Below are 16,330 nucleotides of genomic sequence, written 5' to 3'. Positions count from 1 at the left end.
TATTGCCATACAATAAGCATGTAAAAATAAAAACATCGCTAAAACCAAATTAGTGCATTGCCAAGAGCACTGACGCGCAACAACAGAACACGCTTGTTTTAGCTCTGTAGTTTATTTAAATCAAACTCAACACATCACTCTTACCCCACATTTACCCCTCGGCTACAAAATAGTGTTTATAGCAAAGAAGAAGGAGTTTTTCAAAACGTGTAGCACAGTGCGCGTGCTCGCCACAAGCCGAAACAAGTCTTCGGTGCCACGACTCTCTCTCAACTCTGAGATTGGGAAACAAGTACTAGATTACTGGTACATGGGTGCACAAGACTAACGCATTATGTTCCTTGTTACTCTAAAAAAAGTAATTTGAGCACTCTAACGCGTTACCAGCTTATGCGTTACCCCCAACTCTGTCCCTGAATAGTATTTGTGAAGTGACACACTGAATGTTGCAAATGAAAGTCTCTTATCACTTACAGCCTTCTTCTATTCTTGAAACAAAATCCCACTGTTGCCACACTTTAGTTTAAATGAGCGTGTATACATTGTTTATTTTATATTTGGCCATTAATTCATTGTTGTAAGGTAGGTTGTAACCTTGCAAACAGTGGCCTACTATCAGCTTGGAAGCACTTACATTCAAAAGATGGAAAAATACACATGGTTCTTGTGGCTCCACCTGCCAATTTCCTCTGTGGTTCCACCAAACAGTCTGGATTTGACTTGAAATATTTTAACTATGGGCTTTAATTTAAATGCAAGTGGTACTTCCGTAAGAATTCCACCCACATCTCTCGATCTTTCTTTGATCCTAGCCAAGCCATCACTTTAGCTGACAGATTAGATTGAATTAGTTTGACCCTTCCTGAAGGCAGTCCTGTATAATTTGCCTTTGACATTCATACAGAGACGAGATATGAGGACAAAGATGCAGGTGTGGGGGTGGGACATACTCCAGTCAGTTCCAGTCAGCATTCAGTTTAAGGGTATTGATTTTGAAGATAATGTTTTATTTTTTTACGTTGTGATTTCAGTTTGAGTGATTTGCACTGTACTCAACAAAATTACATTGATTTAATGGTGTCATGCTTAGTGAAGTCGTTTTACATAGCCTCTGCTTTCTGTGTACTTTAAAGTACTAAAACCTTCAGCACAAGCTCCACAAAGAAAGGCATGCTTTTGATTAAGAAAAGAGGCCTACATTTCAGTTGGGCATCATGCTGCATTGGCCCAAAGAAGGAAAACTGATATTGGAGCCATTACCAGTCCAACCTTTCTCCACAAAGAACCTACTGACTCGAAGACAAGTACAACCAGTGATCATTGGATGTATGTCAAGAAGCAACAGCAGACATGTAGAATACTAGTGCATACATGTATTCAAACATGTGGACAGACCTATGTTGAAAAACTGGTTTGGATCAGAACCATATAATTCAATATAGCCCCAGATTAGTGAGGTGTGGATGGCACCTTCAGGCTAAAATGGAGTGGCTTTGGTGGCTGTGTTTGACTTGAGAGCTAACTGGATTTCACAGTGTTCACTTGGAGCTGCCCGTGTCAGTCTGTGCCATCTGGAGCAGACCTGTGGAGGAAACAGTCCGAGGCTTTTAAACAATTGAATTAAGGCACTTTTAATTCATCCTGCATGTGCCTCTGTGTGATAACAGGCTCAACATGGACAAAGACTCTCATCTGTTTTGTAAAGGTTTGCTTTGATTTTCAGTTCTCTGAATTCAAAATGTTGTAATGAAAAAAATTATATAATCTGGATTGGAGCCCTCTAATGTCATTGTTTCATATATTTAATGATGTATATATTTACTCGTAATACTTGCATACATTTCATCAAATTTAAATGACAAGACAAATATATGATTTTTATTTTATTTACATCATTAATTCAAGAAAATGTACGTGTACTCTTTGTAAAGTCCCAATATCACATACAGTCGATCACCAGCATGATAACATGGCTGCAGAAGAATAGCATAAGAGTAATAAAGTAATACACGTATGTCTGTGGTGATTTAGGTGTAAAATGTGTCATAAAAAAACGAGTCGTGGGCATCCATAGCTTATGCTCATATTTTTTAATGTATCACAATGAGCAAGAAACATACTTGATGAAATATTTTCAAAGGAGTATATTCAATTACCATCTACAATCAACTTAACTAGGACAACAAGGTTCTGTGACAAAAGTTTCTTTAAAAGTCTGAAGTTCCATGTGGTCTGTAATGTTAGTTTCCATGTCATTTGGTACAGTTTGGAAATCTTCATCATATACAGTAACAAAAAAGCTAACAAGACTACAGTATAGAAAAGACATCAAGAACAACATTTTTGGTTTAACTTGCTCTTTTTTGTACATTGCAAGGCTGTTTTTTTCTACCCTCGGGTGGGCTGCCTGGAGCCACTGAGCCATGCTTATGAGGCTCGAAGGAGGAGGAGAAATTCAAGGAAAACAAAACAAAACGAAAAAAATAACAAAGCATAAAAAACATTGTGGCACCAGAAGTCACAAAAGGAACAGACGGCTCCATGTAACAGTTTGTCTTTGAAGTTTTGGAGCTTAAAATGGTTGTTTGGTTGTTAGTTTGGTTGTTGTTACATTTTGGTTAATACGCTTCTTAAGTGTAACTGCCTCTCTTTAAAAGTGTGACAGCTTGGAGATGCCGGCCCTCACTCCCTCACTGGGCCTAATACTCTTTGTGTGGGTGAAGCAATGAACGGAGTGAGGACGAGCTGCCGGTAGGACTGAGCAAACAGGTAAACATGAATGAAAAAAGATGCGCCCGATGTCCGGTAAAGTATTGAAGTTTGGAGCGCATCCTCCAAAAGAGCACAAGCAGAAAGAGGGAAGAGGCAGCCAGGCATACAGTTCATCTTGGTTAAAGAGTCCATTCTCGAAACAAGAAGGTGGTTTTTAAAGCTGTAGGCGAGCTGCTCTATCAGCTCAGTGTCCTCCTTTATCTCCCGAAAACTTCCCAGGGTCCTTTGCACTTCTTCCTTTTAGTCACTTTTCATTCACTTTTTAATCTCAAAAACGTTGAAGTCTTGTTTTAAATATATTTATATCTGTATACATTTTCACAGTGGGCAAAAAGATGGCATCTACAGCAAATAGCTTGCCTTATCCTCCCAATATTCACTAACATCAAGTATCCCAATGAACGTTTGTGCCATGTTTCAATATACACTTATGCATGTCAAATAGGGCACAGGTTTTAAATGAATTCAAAGTTTTGTTTCAAACTGCATAAAGCTTTGGCCACATTCAGAATTTCAAATCAAAATGCTCAGTGCTTCAGTCTCCTCATTCTTCAATGGTTCTTCTACAAATGAGTTTTGGAATATTAACTTTGTGGTTCATCTTGTTTTGGTGTGTAACATACATTAAAAATAAAATAAAATAAAAACATGCACGTTATCATGCAGTGTGTTATCACACTTGTTATGTCAAGTGGACACTGCCACAAAAGAGCCCAAAAGATTACACATGGGAAATGACAATCCGTATGAAGAACAATCACACCATAAAGTGGCCAGGTCTGATTAAGTTTAAAGCAATTCAAATTAAAGCTAGTGTTAATTTATAATATAAAAGTAATATACACAAATAAAATAATTCATATAAAATAACATAAAACAAAGGAAATACACACACACAAGGGATTTAATTACAGTAATAATATATTATCGGACTGGAAATTCAAGAAAGCTTGTAGACCTGATCTAGTGACTTTCACAGCATGCTGGAACACCCAATCACATTGCTTGTTACATAAAGACTTTGGAGATTGTGCCGTCAGGAGAATCATATCAGCTATACAAGAATGGCCAAAAAAGTAGTTCTTCACATTTTTAAATATGTCTCGGTTTTAAAAATAAAAACTTTTTATCCATAGATTTATCAATAATAGGTTAAGGGAGGGTTAAGGGCTCTGGAAGAGGAAAAAATAGGTACACCACTACTATATTTCCATTGCAGTAAGATGGAGTTTGTGACTTCTTTGGACATGAAAAGTAGCCTTAAACGTTCCCAGGGACATCTTCAAAGAACCTTTTCCAGAAATAATGCTTTGGAATGAAGACGTCCCTTTAAGAACCAGTGGCCTGTGTGATACGGAGTTGAGAGCGAGGGGGTGGACAAGCACACAGCAGCCTTTCCTTCTGAGATCGGTAACATGGAGACTGACAGAATGAGACTAAACCTAGATGCCTCAGTACCAGATGTATTATATACATTTTTGGTAACCACTATTTACTTGCTGTTCAAGTGAGCGACAACCTCGACTGGAGGGAGGGGTTTCAGCCATGTTTCCATGCCAGCAAAATGACACATGGAGGTGATGCAAAGAATTTACACAACAGTTTACAGTCACTTTAAACATGAGAAAAGTAAAAGATTGTGACAGTTCAAAGCAATCGAACAGGTTCAGTCCTTGCTTAAGAAATAAAATCCATAGTGATATTTGGAATGCACTGTTCTTTACAAACTGTATAGATCATTGGCTTTAAACATTGGTCTGTTAAAAAAAAGTCAAAATGTCCTTTGGAACATATATTCACAGTCTTCAAAGTTCCGTTTTTGCAACGAGAAAAAAAGGTGTTGCAGAGGCAAGAAATTGGTTTATTGTTTTACCGGTAGTTAAAGCTTAGCCAAAAGCAAAATGAGCATGCATTTAGGTATTTTTTTTCTTTCAAAATTCTACATTAGCAGCAAAATGTTTGTCATTGAAGACCAGACCTTATACATTTTCTTTAAAAAAAATGGACATTTGAATGTGACAAAAAGTCAAACAAAGATTTATAACCTATTTCTTACAAACTGCAATGGCTCTGTAACGGTGCTACTCCACAATGCAAGGACATGGGCCCTTTTTGGTTTTTGGTATTTACGTAAAAAAGCCACCGAACGGCAACTCTGATGCGTACTTCTTTATCTTTAAACTTTATTTTCTTTCCTCTTAAACAGCAACAAATCCTCAAGTATAAAGAAGCCTCTTATCTTTATGCACCAATGGTGAAAGTGTTTAGTCTTTGGATTCTCTTTTGTCTTAAAGCGTGAGAATTATTATTAGTAGTATTCTTTTCATTTTCATTTATGACAACAAAAATGTCCAAATGAAAACAACTACTGTAGCCACACTACATCAAGAAGAAAAGCTGCTTTGTAGTGTACTCCACAGTTGCAGATGAACAAACTAAGTGCCAGAGAGGAGCGAGTGAGAATCAAATAGTGATAAGTGCACAAAGGTAACACATTAAATTAAATAATATATTAGATTTCACCCAGGATCTTTAGGTTGGGTCAGTCCTAACCAACCAAAGAATTTAAATAATAGAAGAATGTCCTGTCTTGTCAGGAGGGGCATTGGGTGAAACTTTCCCAAGAAAATAACACATATAAATTAATTGTTGATAATCTAGTCTAGTGGAATGACCGAGACAACATCAAATCAAATGTCCTTAACTCGGACAATACAAAAGCTAAATGTACAAAGTTTTTTTCATCCTAACATAATTTAAAAATTCATTCCCAATGCAACACTGTGTAACACCAAAGTCTACCATAAATACAGACGTGGGATTTTTTTTTTCTTCCAATCTCTCTTTTCCACTTTCCATGTTAGCACTGGTGTCCTTGGGTAAAAATGGGATTGTGATTTCCCCCATTAAAAATATTCTTATTGTAGAAAACAGCACATTATTTACCCAATTTGAATGCCCGGAAAACAATGCTTTCCTTTGAAATCATTTTAAATTAAAGTTATGCTTAATGGCGGTTCAAAAAATAAAAGATGTAAAACATGAATTACTGTAACTGAAAAAAAAAAGCTGTGAGCTCTTGACCTGAGAATAAAATAGACATTACATTATTCACTTTGCAAGCCATTGGTATCTGAATGCTTAAATAGCAAGATAACTGAAAGACTATTCTCCCATACAGTACATACTGGCTTTTGGTGACTGTGCTATTACAGAGAACTTAGAACAAAGCAAAGGGACAACGGCACTCAGATTCTTCCAAAGGGGTTTCGGGGCAATTTGTCGACTTTGAGGCAATCCACTGACATAATGTACACTTTTATTACCAATACCCAAAACATAACTGCAGCAATCTTTTCTATTCTCATGTATTAGGATGCATGTATAGTTGGTTTTAACTAAGCAATTAAAAGAACAAAAATGAAAACCAGCATGTTGATATGGGAAAACAATCCACTAACATTTACATTTTTGGTTACAAGCTTTGGAATTGCAGTTGGTCTTTACACATCTTTTTCTGAAATTGGTTTGTATACTTAAATGTATTTTAACATTGCTGCTTTTTATGTTTTTCCCATTTGAGATTTTTTTTTGTCTTTTTGATTTTTATTAAATACTGTCCATCACTGAAAGTTCTTTTACAATCTGATGGAGTCTGTTCCTACACTAGTGAGAGTACTACTACAACTACTACTGTCTTTGACAAAGGTGGGCTGCTGCGGCTCCTCAGCCGGCCGGCTCAGCCTGTCCAGTGACTTCTGACTGCTGTCAGAATCCGACTCGTCACTAAAGACGTCTGTTGGTATCGAGGTCTGAACTCCTGAGGTGCTCAATGAACTTGAGGTAACCGTTGAAGGTGATGACACTGGGGGGAATGACGAAGAGGAGGGACTGGCATTGGGCTTTCCAGCTAAAGCTCTGTTGAAAGGGGCCTGGGGCCAGGCTTTCCCAGCGGCTGTGGTGTTGACTGGGCTGGTAGATGAAGAAGAAGAACACAGCGAAGAGGACACAGGAGAGGAGGACATGGCGGCCGATGTGGTGGGAGGTGGGCTGCTGATCGGGTGAGTGGCAGACTGCGAGGTAGATGCGGTGTTAGGACTGGGGAAGCAGGCTGAAGAGTGAGGTATTAAACTAGTAACGTGCTCTTTGGCATTTCTGACCGATCGTTTGATTGTTCTGTGTTTGTGCAATGCCGATTCCAGGTGTTGACTGAGAGCTTTCTCACCATCCAATGTAGTTTCACAAGCCAGGCAGTCGTAGAGACTTCCAACCCCTGAGCCTGTGCCACCAGGGACACGCAGCAACATCTCCTGCAGATTTGAAACAGCTTGACCAAAAAAACAGTTTGACTTTATGTGGGAAACAGCAGCTTCTTCTTTACTGAAAACTGCTTGACATTTGCGGCACGCAAGTTTATACTGGACCTTAGGGGAAATGAATTGATCTAGATGGGGTTCTCCAGCCTTGCCATCCACCTCACTCTGCTCAGAAGGTTTTTTTTTATGAGAGGTAGAGGAGGAAGTATTTTGGGACTCACCGCTCTTTTTCTCCTCACTTTTCACTGGCTCTTTAGTTGAATCTTTGCCCACAATCTGGGAATTGTTTTGAGTTTGGCTCGTCTTGGGCTGCTGGATCTGCTGAAGCTGCCGCTGCTGCTGCTGCAGTGCTTCCTGCAGGCTCTGCTGATATTGCTGGTAGTGCTGCAGCAGGGACCCTGGGGAAAGGCCCATCAAGGCTTGGGACAATGATGGGTTATAGGGGAACAAGCTCTCCATACCATACATTGGTTGTAGGTAGCCCCCTTGGAGGGCTCCAGGGATCTGTGGCGTGTAGTAAGGGGAAAATCCAGGCATGAAGTAGGGCAGAAACTGGTTTGTGAGAAGAGCCGTAGGGTCAGTGGCAAGGGCAGCCTGAAGGGCCTGAAGCTGGGCAGGGTCTACCACATACTCCATACCAGGGGTGGGCATAGAAGTGGCAGGAACAGCAGTTTCTGGTTTCTCTTTTTTGGCGCTGGTTGCAGAGGTGGAAGGGGCTGGGGTACTTCCAGTGGATGAAGGAGTATGGTGAGTCTTTTCTGCTTTCTCCTTGGGCTTCTCCTTTTCTCTTTGCCGCTCAGCATCACGTTCCTTGGGATGGTCGGCCCGGGACATGGACTGAGTGGAGGAAGAAGAAGAGGTGGTAGTAGAGCTGGAGTGAGACACAGATGTGCTGGTCTGGGCTGGGCTGGACGAGGTCAAGGACGAAGACGAGGGGGGCTTGTTAGGCAATCCAGACGTGGGGAGACTTGGCGAAGGAACACTGGCACCAGGCATATTCAGAAGGTTCGAAGGTTTAGGAGGAGTTAAAGCTGAAACACAGTCAACAACACAAAAAGACAATCGTTAATATTGGATATGAGTAACAATTTACATAATGCAAACTAATTATACAATATATCAGTTTAATAATGGTTTTGAGTTGAAGATGCCTGGCCCTTATCCAATAGTCAAATAACACTGGTGCAGGGAAAGGTCAGGCTTTGTTTTAGCTCTGATACTCGTCTTGCACAGCTTGACACTCATGAGCCATTTCAAAGAAGAGTAAAACAAGCAAGAAAACCGTGAAAACCGTTTCTACAGAGGGGACTAGCAAGAGCCCTGTTGATGCTTACTTTGCGAATGCTATTACTGCTTTAGACTCCAACTCTGGCGAAACTAACCAAGCTAAAGTGTTGGACTTCATGCAGGGCTAGATACCATGTGACCATGTCACCTTGCAGCGCCTGCTGGAGGACAAGGGATGTGTCTTATCTAAAGGGACAAGTGTCTTATCTAAGCAACCTGAGGTATGGAAGGAATTGAATTCTCCAACACTGAACATTTTTAAAGGAAACTAATATGACTTTTGAGTGTGAGAAGGGTAAATGTAAAGGAAGAAGCAATAGAACTGTTTCTGTTAGTTTATGTCTACTACTGTCTAAATGTTAAGTGTCAATTCTGTTGACACCCAAATCTCATTGTTTTAGTTGTTTTTCTATTTTAAATAAATATTAAAAAACAACAACTCTGGTGCAGAGAGCAGGGTTAAATATTCAACTCTTATTAAATAAACAGTTATAAATGAAAATGTACCTGAATTTGACGAATTAAAGCTGGAAAGAGAGGGGCTTCCAACCCCAGGCAACAGGACAGGTGGAATGCCTTGTAGATTTGGATAAGCAGACTGGAGATTCAGCGCTTGCATAGCAGGATTATCAAACATCCCCTGCTGCTGCATGGCCTGCTGCTGAGCCAGTCCTAAAACTTCATTGGCTTTTTTAATACGGTCCATTTCTTGCTGGGCCATAAGTTGGCGAACAGTAGCAGGGTCAAAGTATTCCTTTTCTTTGTCGAGCTGACTGCCAATAGTGTCTTTGACTTTATCAATATGTTGCTGGGAAAAGATGTGGTCACGAACAGAGAGGCGAGCACTGTACTTTACGCCACACAGGGTGCACTCTGTCTTGGGCCCCTCATAAGAGGTATGATTTATCCCGAAATGCTTTGCCATGTTGAGCTTTGCTTTTTTTTCTTTGGCACGAGCATTTTGGAACCACACCTGAACCACTCTCTTTGGAAGTCCAATGTCATTGCCAAGCACTTCACACTCCAGCATAGTGGGCGTCCTATAGTCATTAAAGCAAGACTTCAACACTTTAAGCTGGAGGTTTGTCATTTGGGTTCGGAAGCGTTTTTGGCCAGGACGGTCTGAACCATCTAGGCTCCGGCTGCCAGAGGCTCCCGGGCTCGGAGAGCAGGGATCAGCCATGCTGGACGTCTCACTGTGGTCAATTATGTGCTCATTTTCATAGTCTTTAGCATAATAGCTTGCAGGACTAACCAGCCCTGAGGACATGTGATCATCATTTTCAAGCAGAGGCATGGTACCCCCAGACTTAGACAGGTAATCACAACTATTCTGGCTGTGCTTCGCATCAGCACTGTCATTATCAGCATTAGCCTCATCACCAGTTGTTGTATCGGTGATTGCTGTATTCACAGAGGAGCAGTCGTCATTATCAAGTTTGCTCTGATCAAAGCTTAGGTTGACAGAGGACATAGTGGCATTTTCATAATCTTCCATTCCTTCTACTTTAATAGATGAGGGGCTGAGCAAAGCCCTTGGAGACAGATCCAAGCCCTTGTTCACAGGTGACATGGAGGCATTCTGCAAGTCATTGTTAGCAGAAAGCATCTGCGAAAAGGTTGCTGAATCTAAAGCATCCATTTTTGGCATTCCATCATGGTCAGATAACATACCAGAAAGAGCCAGATTATAGCCTGCCCTCTTGGCTTCGTGCCAGTGTCGAGACCGAATGTGTGCTTCCAGAGCAGTCTTTGCTTTGAACAGGGCTCTGCAGAAGGGGCACCTGCGATGAGCTTGAGCAGGCCCAACTGCTCTAAACTGGCCTTTCCTTTCTCTTGCTCTTGTATTCTGAAACCACACTTGCACTACTCTCTTTTTTAATCCCACCTCATGAGCAATGTGGTCAAGCATCTTCCGAGTAGGATTAGAGTCCAATAAATACTTCTGATAGAGGATTTCTAGCTGCTCAGGTGTGATAGTGGTCCGAAGCCTTTTGTCTCTCTGTGGCTCTTCCCCACTGTTTGTGCTGTCATTTTCGCCAGGGCTAGTGCCAGCTTTCTCCTCTAACTTCCTCTTGAGAGAGTTCATGGTTGAAGTCGGGGTGGAGGGTGAGGTGGCAGAACCGCTGGGGATCTGTGGCATTGCCCCTGAGAGAAGTTGGCTTGCCAGGAGAGGATTGCTAGGATCAAATAACATGAAAGGCATATCAATTGGGCGGTCAAGAAACTGAGGGTGGATGAACTGGTTTTGAACAGAGAGAAAGTGTAACTGCTGGTGTTCCTGCCAGTGCTCAAAGGAGGGGAAGGCGATCTTGCACTGCTCACACTGGTATGAGATCATGTGCTGGGCCAGCTGTTGTGAAGCGGAGGTAAGATGAGTGTTTAGTCCCATGTGAGAGCTTTGTGAGGGGGCCTGGCTAGTCTGGGAGCCTGAAGGGCCACACTGTGCTTGTTGTTGAGAGAATGATGGAGATGAGCGCTTCATAGATTTGGAGAGACTTTGAATCTTCTCATCTCTTTGAGTTCTGTGCTGTGCCTCAGGTTGGGGCTGGTAGACAACTTCTTGCTTGATAATTGTTTGATTTTCTCTTGGGTCGGTTGATATTTCTGGTAACTGCTTGGGTTTTTCATCATAAAGGTTTGAGGAGGATGCTGGTGAGGTTGCTTCTTTTTCATTGGACACAAGCTGGGAGAAAGCTGAATTGTTAGGAGGGAGTGGGCATAGGCTTGAAGAAGAGGGCATTGGCGTATGACAGGATGACCCAGATGGGGTATAACAATCATGGGAAAGTTCCATTGAATCCTCGTTGTGACTGTCATACTGTCCATCCTCATCCTCATCTTTGTAACATAACTTTTTCTGATGTTTTATTAAATCAAAAATTCGTTGGAACACCAAACTGCATTTCTTGCATTGGTAGTTTAGGTTAGCAGTGCGGATGTAGCGGTCATTTGTTAGTTCCCGCCGTTCGCCCTCTTTTACACCCTCACCTTGATTTTCATAATTTTTTCTGGCCTTCTGGCGGGCATTTTGGAACCACACCACAATTACTCGAGTGGGAAGGCTCAGGAGATTGGAAAGCTGTTCAAATTCATCATCTTTAGGGTATGCATTGGCATCAAAAAAGTCTTGGAGGACTCTCAGCTGGTAGTCAGTGAACCTAGTTCTAGAAGATCTCTTACTTCCATAATATTCTTGTTTCATTGGCTCAGGAGAAGGTGGTTTTGAGTCAACTTTTGTATCTTCAAGAGTTGTTGTAGGTGGATTATTAAAGTTATATGGAGAATCTTTGTTACGCTGACGCTCTTTGAAGAGGGTATTTCGGAACCAGTGCTTTATTACTTTTTGAGGCAGGCCAGATTTGTCAGCCATTTCTTTTATCTGGTCCTCATTTGGGGAATTGTTGATGTCAAAATACTGTCGTAGGACTCTAAGTTGATCATCTGTGATACGTGTTCTGGGCCTTTTGTTTTGTTGTGCCTGTAACATGGCTGGTGTCAATTGCTGCTGATAAAGCTGGGCTAGGTCGGAAGCAAGGCTTGGCTCCATAGACTTCTGTGGCTGCAGCTGCGTCGGCAGGGACTGCAGGGACATTGACTGCATCATGAGGGGAGAGAACAGAGGCAAATCCATTGGCATTGGGATTTGTGCCATTTGGACCGATGGCTGAGATGGAGGCACAGTGGGCGAGGCTGCACTGACAGGAATGTTTGGGGTGGGGGCTCTTTGGGGAGGAGGTGGTGGTGGAGGCTGAGGAGGTGGGGCAGAAGCAGCAGTAGGTTCTGGCGTAGAAGGTCTCAGTGGATACAGTTTGTCGTAATGTTCTCTGTACTCCTTAGCAAATCTCTCCAGGGATCGAAAAGGGAAGAAGGACTGATGAATGTGTTCCTGATGGCTCTTTAGAATAAGGATGTTTGAAAAGAGCTTCCCACAAACCTCACATTCCAGTTTCTCCAATCCCTCATCAGGGTCCACAACTCTTATAATCCCACCTGGACCACTTGGTCCTGTTGTCCCGGCTGGCTTTTTCTGGACTTTCTGTTTATTCTCATTGTACTGGATTACTAACTCAAAGCCGAAGTTTTCAAGCAGGGCCTTGGTGGCATTTCCACGAGCATCTGAGGCAATCCTTGGTGGTGGCATGCCTGGGTCATGGTTCATGTTTAGTGCAATGTTCTGAATGTCTTTCTTCTCTTTCATCCTGTTCTCTCCGGAGTCTTTGTTAGAATACTCTTCTTTCTTCTCAAAAGGGTCTTTGTCTCTATGAATGTCTCTCTCCTTATCATTGTGAGAGCTGGATGCTTTGTGCCTGCTCTCCGCTTGCTGGAGGAGAGATGCGCTCTGTTGCAGTAGTGCCATTTGCCCCTGAGCCTGCTGTTGAGCCTGCTGTTGCTGTTGAAGGTGATGGTGCATGAGTTGCTGCTGTAGACAACTCTGTTGGGCAGAGTTCTTCAGCTCCTCCAACAGAGAGTTGGTAGAGGACCCTGCCAGGCCAAGTGCTGAGGTTGCAAGACTCATCTCGGGGTTCAGTTGGAACTCTGCTCCAGGGATGTAGAAGGGAAATAACAATTGCTGCTGCTGTAGGGGTAGAAGTGAGTCGGTTGTCATGGGGAAGTGCTGCAGTAGTGCTGGGTTGAAGAGCTGTGACTGGAGCAGCGCAGCCTGCTGTTGGAGCTCTTGTTGGAGTTGGGCCTGAGCCTGGGCTTGAGCATGAGCCAACTGTTGCTGCTGTTGCTGCAACTGCTGCTGCTGGCTTTTGGCAGACATCAGATCAGATAATTTAGACTTTTTCACTTCATGGTTGTCTGTTAGAGAAGAGTGAATACTCATAGATGAGTTCCCTAGACTTTCAAGGCCATGAGCCTGGGTGACATGGTTCCCTCCATGCATACTCTGGGCAGCTTGTGAGGTGGAGTTTGTGTGATTGGTGGAGGTTGATGTTGAATTACTTGCAGGGCTTGGACTAGGTGCTGAAGTGCTGTTGCTTGACCCTCCACTAGTTAAGTTAGTTCCAGGTGCAGTGCTACCTCCAGCTGCCTCCAATTTTGCTGCTCTGGCCTTGGTCTGATGCAGAACTGAGCGCATATGTATCTCCAGAGTGGAACTTTGACTGTAGGCCACATTACAGGTGCTGCACTTGAATGGTTTGTTGTCAGGGCTGCTAGTGGGCTCGGGCTGGCCAGTGGTGGACTCCTGAAGAGCTCTCTTGACTTTGTGCAGGTGGGAGACTGAGTTATAGTGAACTAGAAGGATGTTTTTCTGAGTAAAAGACTCTTTGCAAACAGTACACTTGAAAGGTCGAGATGGATCCAAAAACTTCTCCATGGTAAAGTTGGGACCTTTTCTAAAAGGTAAAGCACGTTTAGGTTCGGCTCCAGAATCCTCCTGAAGTGAGCCTGTGTCACTTCCTGTTGGACTTGGCTTTTCCTCTGGATCACTTTCCTCTCCATCTTTGTCATCTTCTCCCAGCATGCTCGGATCCTCGCCAAGAGCTAGGTCACTCATAACCATAAGATCTCCATTCATAAATAAACCACCATAGAGCTGTTGTATATCTGCCTCGCTCAGTTCAAGATGACTGGTTTCTAGATGTTTCTTTAAGGCTTGTAGTGTCCTAAAGCTCCTCTGACAGAGACAGCACATGGTGGCTGCTCTGATCACATGGTACTGAGAATGGAGTTGCAGTTTCTCCACAGTTTTGAATGCAAGGCTGCACTGGTTACAGCGATACTTGTAGACATGGCGATCTGACACAGGCAGTTGGGGTCTTTTGGTGTGGACTTCATTAAAGTGAATTTGAAGCGAGTTGGAGGATTTGAACACTTGGTTGCAGCCTTTCTTCCAGCACAAGAATCCAGTAGCATCATCTTTCTCTGATTGCTGGTCTTCTGGGGGTGACTTTTGTGCTTCAGCTATTTCTGTTGCTAGAGATGCACTCTTTTCAATATCTTGATCTGAGGTTTCTGAGAAGAATAAAACGAAAAGAAAAAAATATTACTGAACATTCTGGCTGTATCATTTTATTCATCATATAAATACACAATGCAAGTGAAAATAATACACATGCAAACCATTATACTAACCGGTTTGCTTTTTCATTTCTTCACAGTTGGAGTTGGCCGTCGCATGTGGGGTGCTCTGAGACTCTCTGTCAGGACTTGGTACAGGTATGAACATGCTGGCTGGCAATGCTTCTGATGCAGTCACCTTAGAAGACAAAGCACAAACGAATCCTAGTGTTAATCTTGTGGAATAATGACAAAGAAACATTTTTTATTTTGAATGATCAAGGGCAAAAGAGGACTCAGAATACCAATTTGATGTTAGACAGGAAACGTGATCATATTACATATTTCTGAGCATGGTAGTGCAATTATAGAAAAACTCCTGATTTGTGCACTGTTTACATATTAGTGAACAAACAAAAACACATTATTACATAGTGGGATAATAAGGTGCTCAACATTTACAAAACAAACTAAAAGGTCATTAAAAAGTGAGGTGTGTCCGGACAACTGCCTCATTTGCCAATTAAAGGAGAGAGCAGCATATCCCAAGGTCACTTTTAATTTGGACTGCCTAATTGGCAAACAGTTCAAAATGGCCATCACCCAGTCAGACTCAGAATTAATGAGGCAAAATATTTGGATTATCTCCATTTGAAAAAAAGAAAGAAAGAAAAGGAAACAAAAGATAATTCGTTGTAGCTAAGTAAATGTATAGATACTAGTGAGTGATACATCTAAGATTAAAGGCTTTTACAATTCGACAGTATACAATGCGGTGTGACATAGAAAAGAACAATGCAGCCTCTATCAACATCCTCCATTATAAAATCTGCTGGTCTAATACAGTTTATATTACCTCTCCTCTATTGCGGTTCCCTCATAGTACTTCAGTATATTACAACCTCTATAAAAGAAATAAATATTGCCATCTACCATACTAATGTGTGTGCCATTTACTCACTAGATGGAGCTGGGAGATGGCCGGGCAGCAGATAGACCAATGTTTTATTCTGTGATTGTCCAGCAAGCCATTTAGTTTCACGGCACAGACCAGAGCAAAGATTTGCTCAGTGATTTACAAGAAAACAGGGCAAATAAAATTGTATTTCCTTTCAAAGAGCAGTGAGCGTCTTTCTTGCTGGGTGCACTGCAGTTGATATAAATCTTACTGTGTATGGTCTAGCCCGGGCGTGCACATAATTTAAGGTGGCAGAATTTTGATTGGAAAAATGGGCATGCACGACTATTTTTTTATTTTTTTTTAAACCTTGTCACAATTAGTTTTCCCTAATTGTAATTCTGTTTTGATTAGAAGTCTGCTGATCTGAGACATGAATGTCAAGTGTAGTAATACATGAACAAGAGGATAAGACTTGCTCATCTTCAAACCATTAAACACAAAACAGAGTTCACCTCTTTAATGACTGTGATTACAAGAGAGGTGAAAGAAGCCTCTGATGATGGGCACATTAAGACAATGAAAAGAAAAAAAATATCTTAAAAGGCAAAATCATATCTGCTGAGCCAAAGGAATCGCCTGCAACCATTTTTACAATTAACAATATTCTTTATTCGACAAAAAAAAAGAATGCAATTTAAAGGGTTGGCAGGAATAGCTTAGTGAGCTCTCTGCTGGGGAGGCCTGATTAAAATCGAGTGAGTGTCATCTTCATTTAGACCTTTGTAGTGGTCCCTGATCTGACCTATTAGATTCTATGGGAAGCAAAATTATGTAAGCTAAAAAAAAGCTAAGCTAAATGTATAATTATGGACAAATAATCATGAATAGTACTTCATTCTATGGGCAAGATATAGGTCAAATAACCTTATAACCTTTTTTCCCAACATAAAACATAAAATGTATTGCATGAAAACCCTAAATGAATAATGTATCATTACTATAAAGAACCACACAAGCGAAAAGAAATGTAACATGATGGCTGTCC

The 16,330-nt window shown here is 41.7% G+C and overlaps 1 protein-coding gene across 1 annotated transcript in view; it reads right to left on the bottom strand.

Annotated features, from left to right (window-relative positions):
• Positions 1-2,073: 2,073 nt before the first annotated feature.
• Positions 2,074-16,330, bottom strand: part of zfhx3b (zinc finger homeobox 3b) — a 110,159-nt gene continuing 95,902 nt past the window's right edge. The window contains exons 9-11 of the mRNA XM_072464870.1: positions 14,460-14,583; positions 8,883-14,339; positions 2,074-8,119 (exon numbers count right to left, since the gene is read on the bottom strand). Coding sequence (XP_072320971.1) covers positions 6,411-8,119; positions 8,883-14,339; positions 14,460-14,583 — 7,290 coding nt within the window. The 3' untranslated portion in view covers positions 2,074-6,410. The remainder of the gene's footprint in view (positions 8,120-8,882; positions 14,340-14,459; positions 14,584-16,330) is intronic.

The sequence above is a fragment of the Eucyclogobius newberryi genome, unplaced genomic scaffold (genome assembly GCF_026437365.1).
Source record: "Eucyclogobius newberryi isolate DKJ021-1_F unplaced genomic scaffold, fEucNew1.0.hap1 SCAF_5, whole genome shotgun sequence".
Taxonomy (NCBI): domain Eukaryota; kingdom Metazoa; phylum Chordata; class Actinopteri; order Gobiiformes; family Gobiidae; genus Eucyclogobius; species Eucyclogobius newberryi.
The sequence above is the reverse complement of the archived record's forward strand: the minus strand, read 5'-3'. Positions and strand labels throughout refer to the sequence as shown.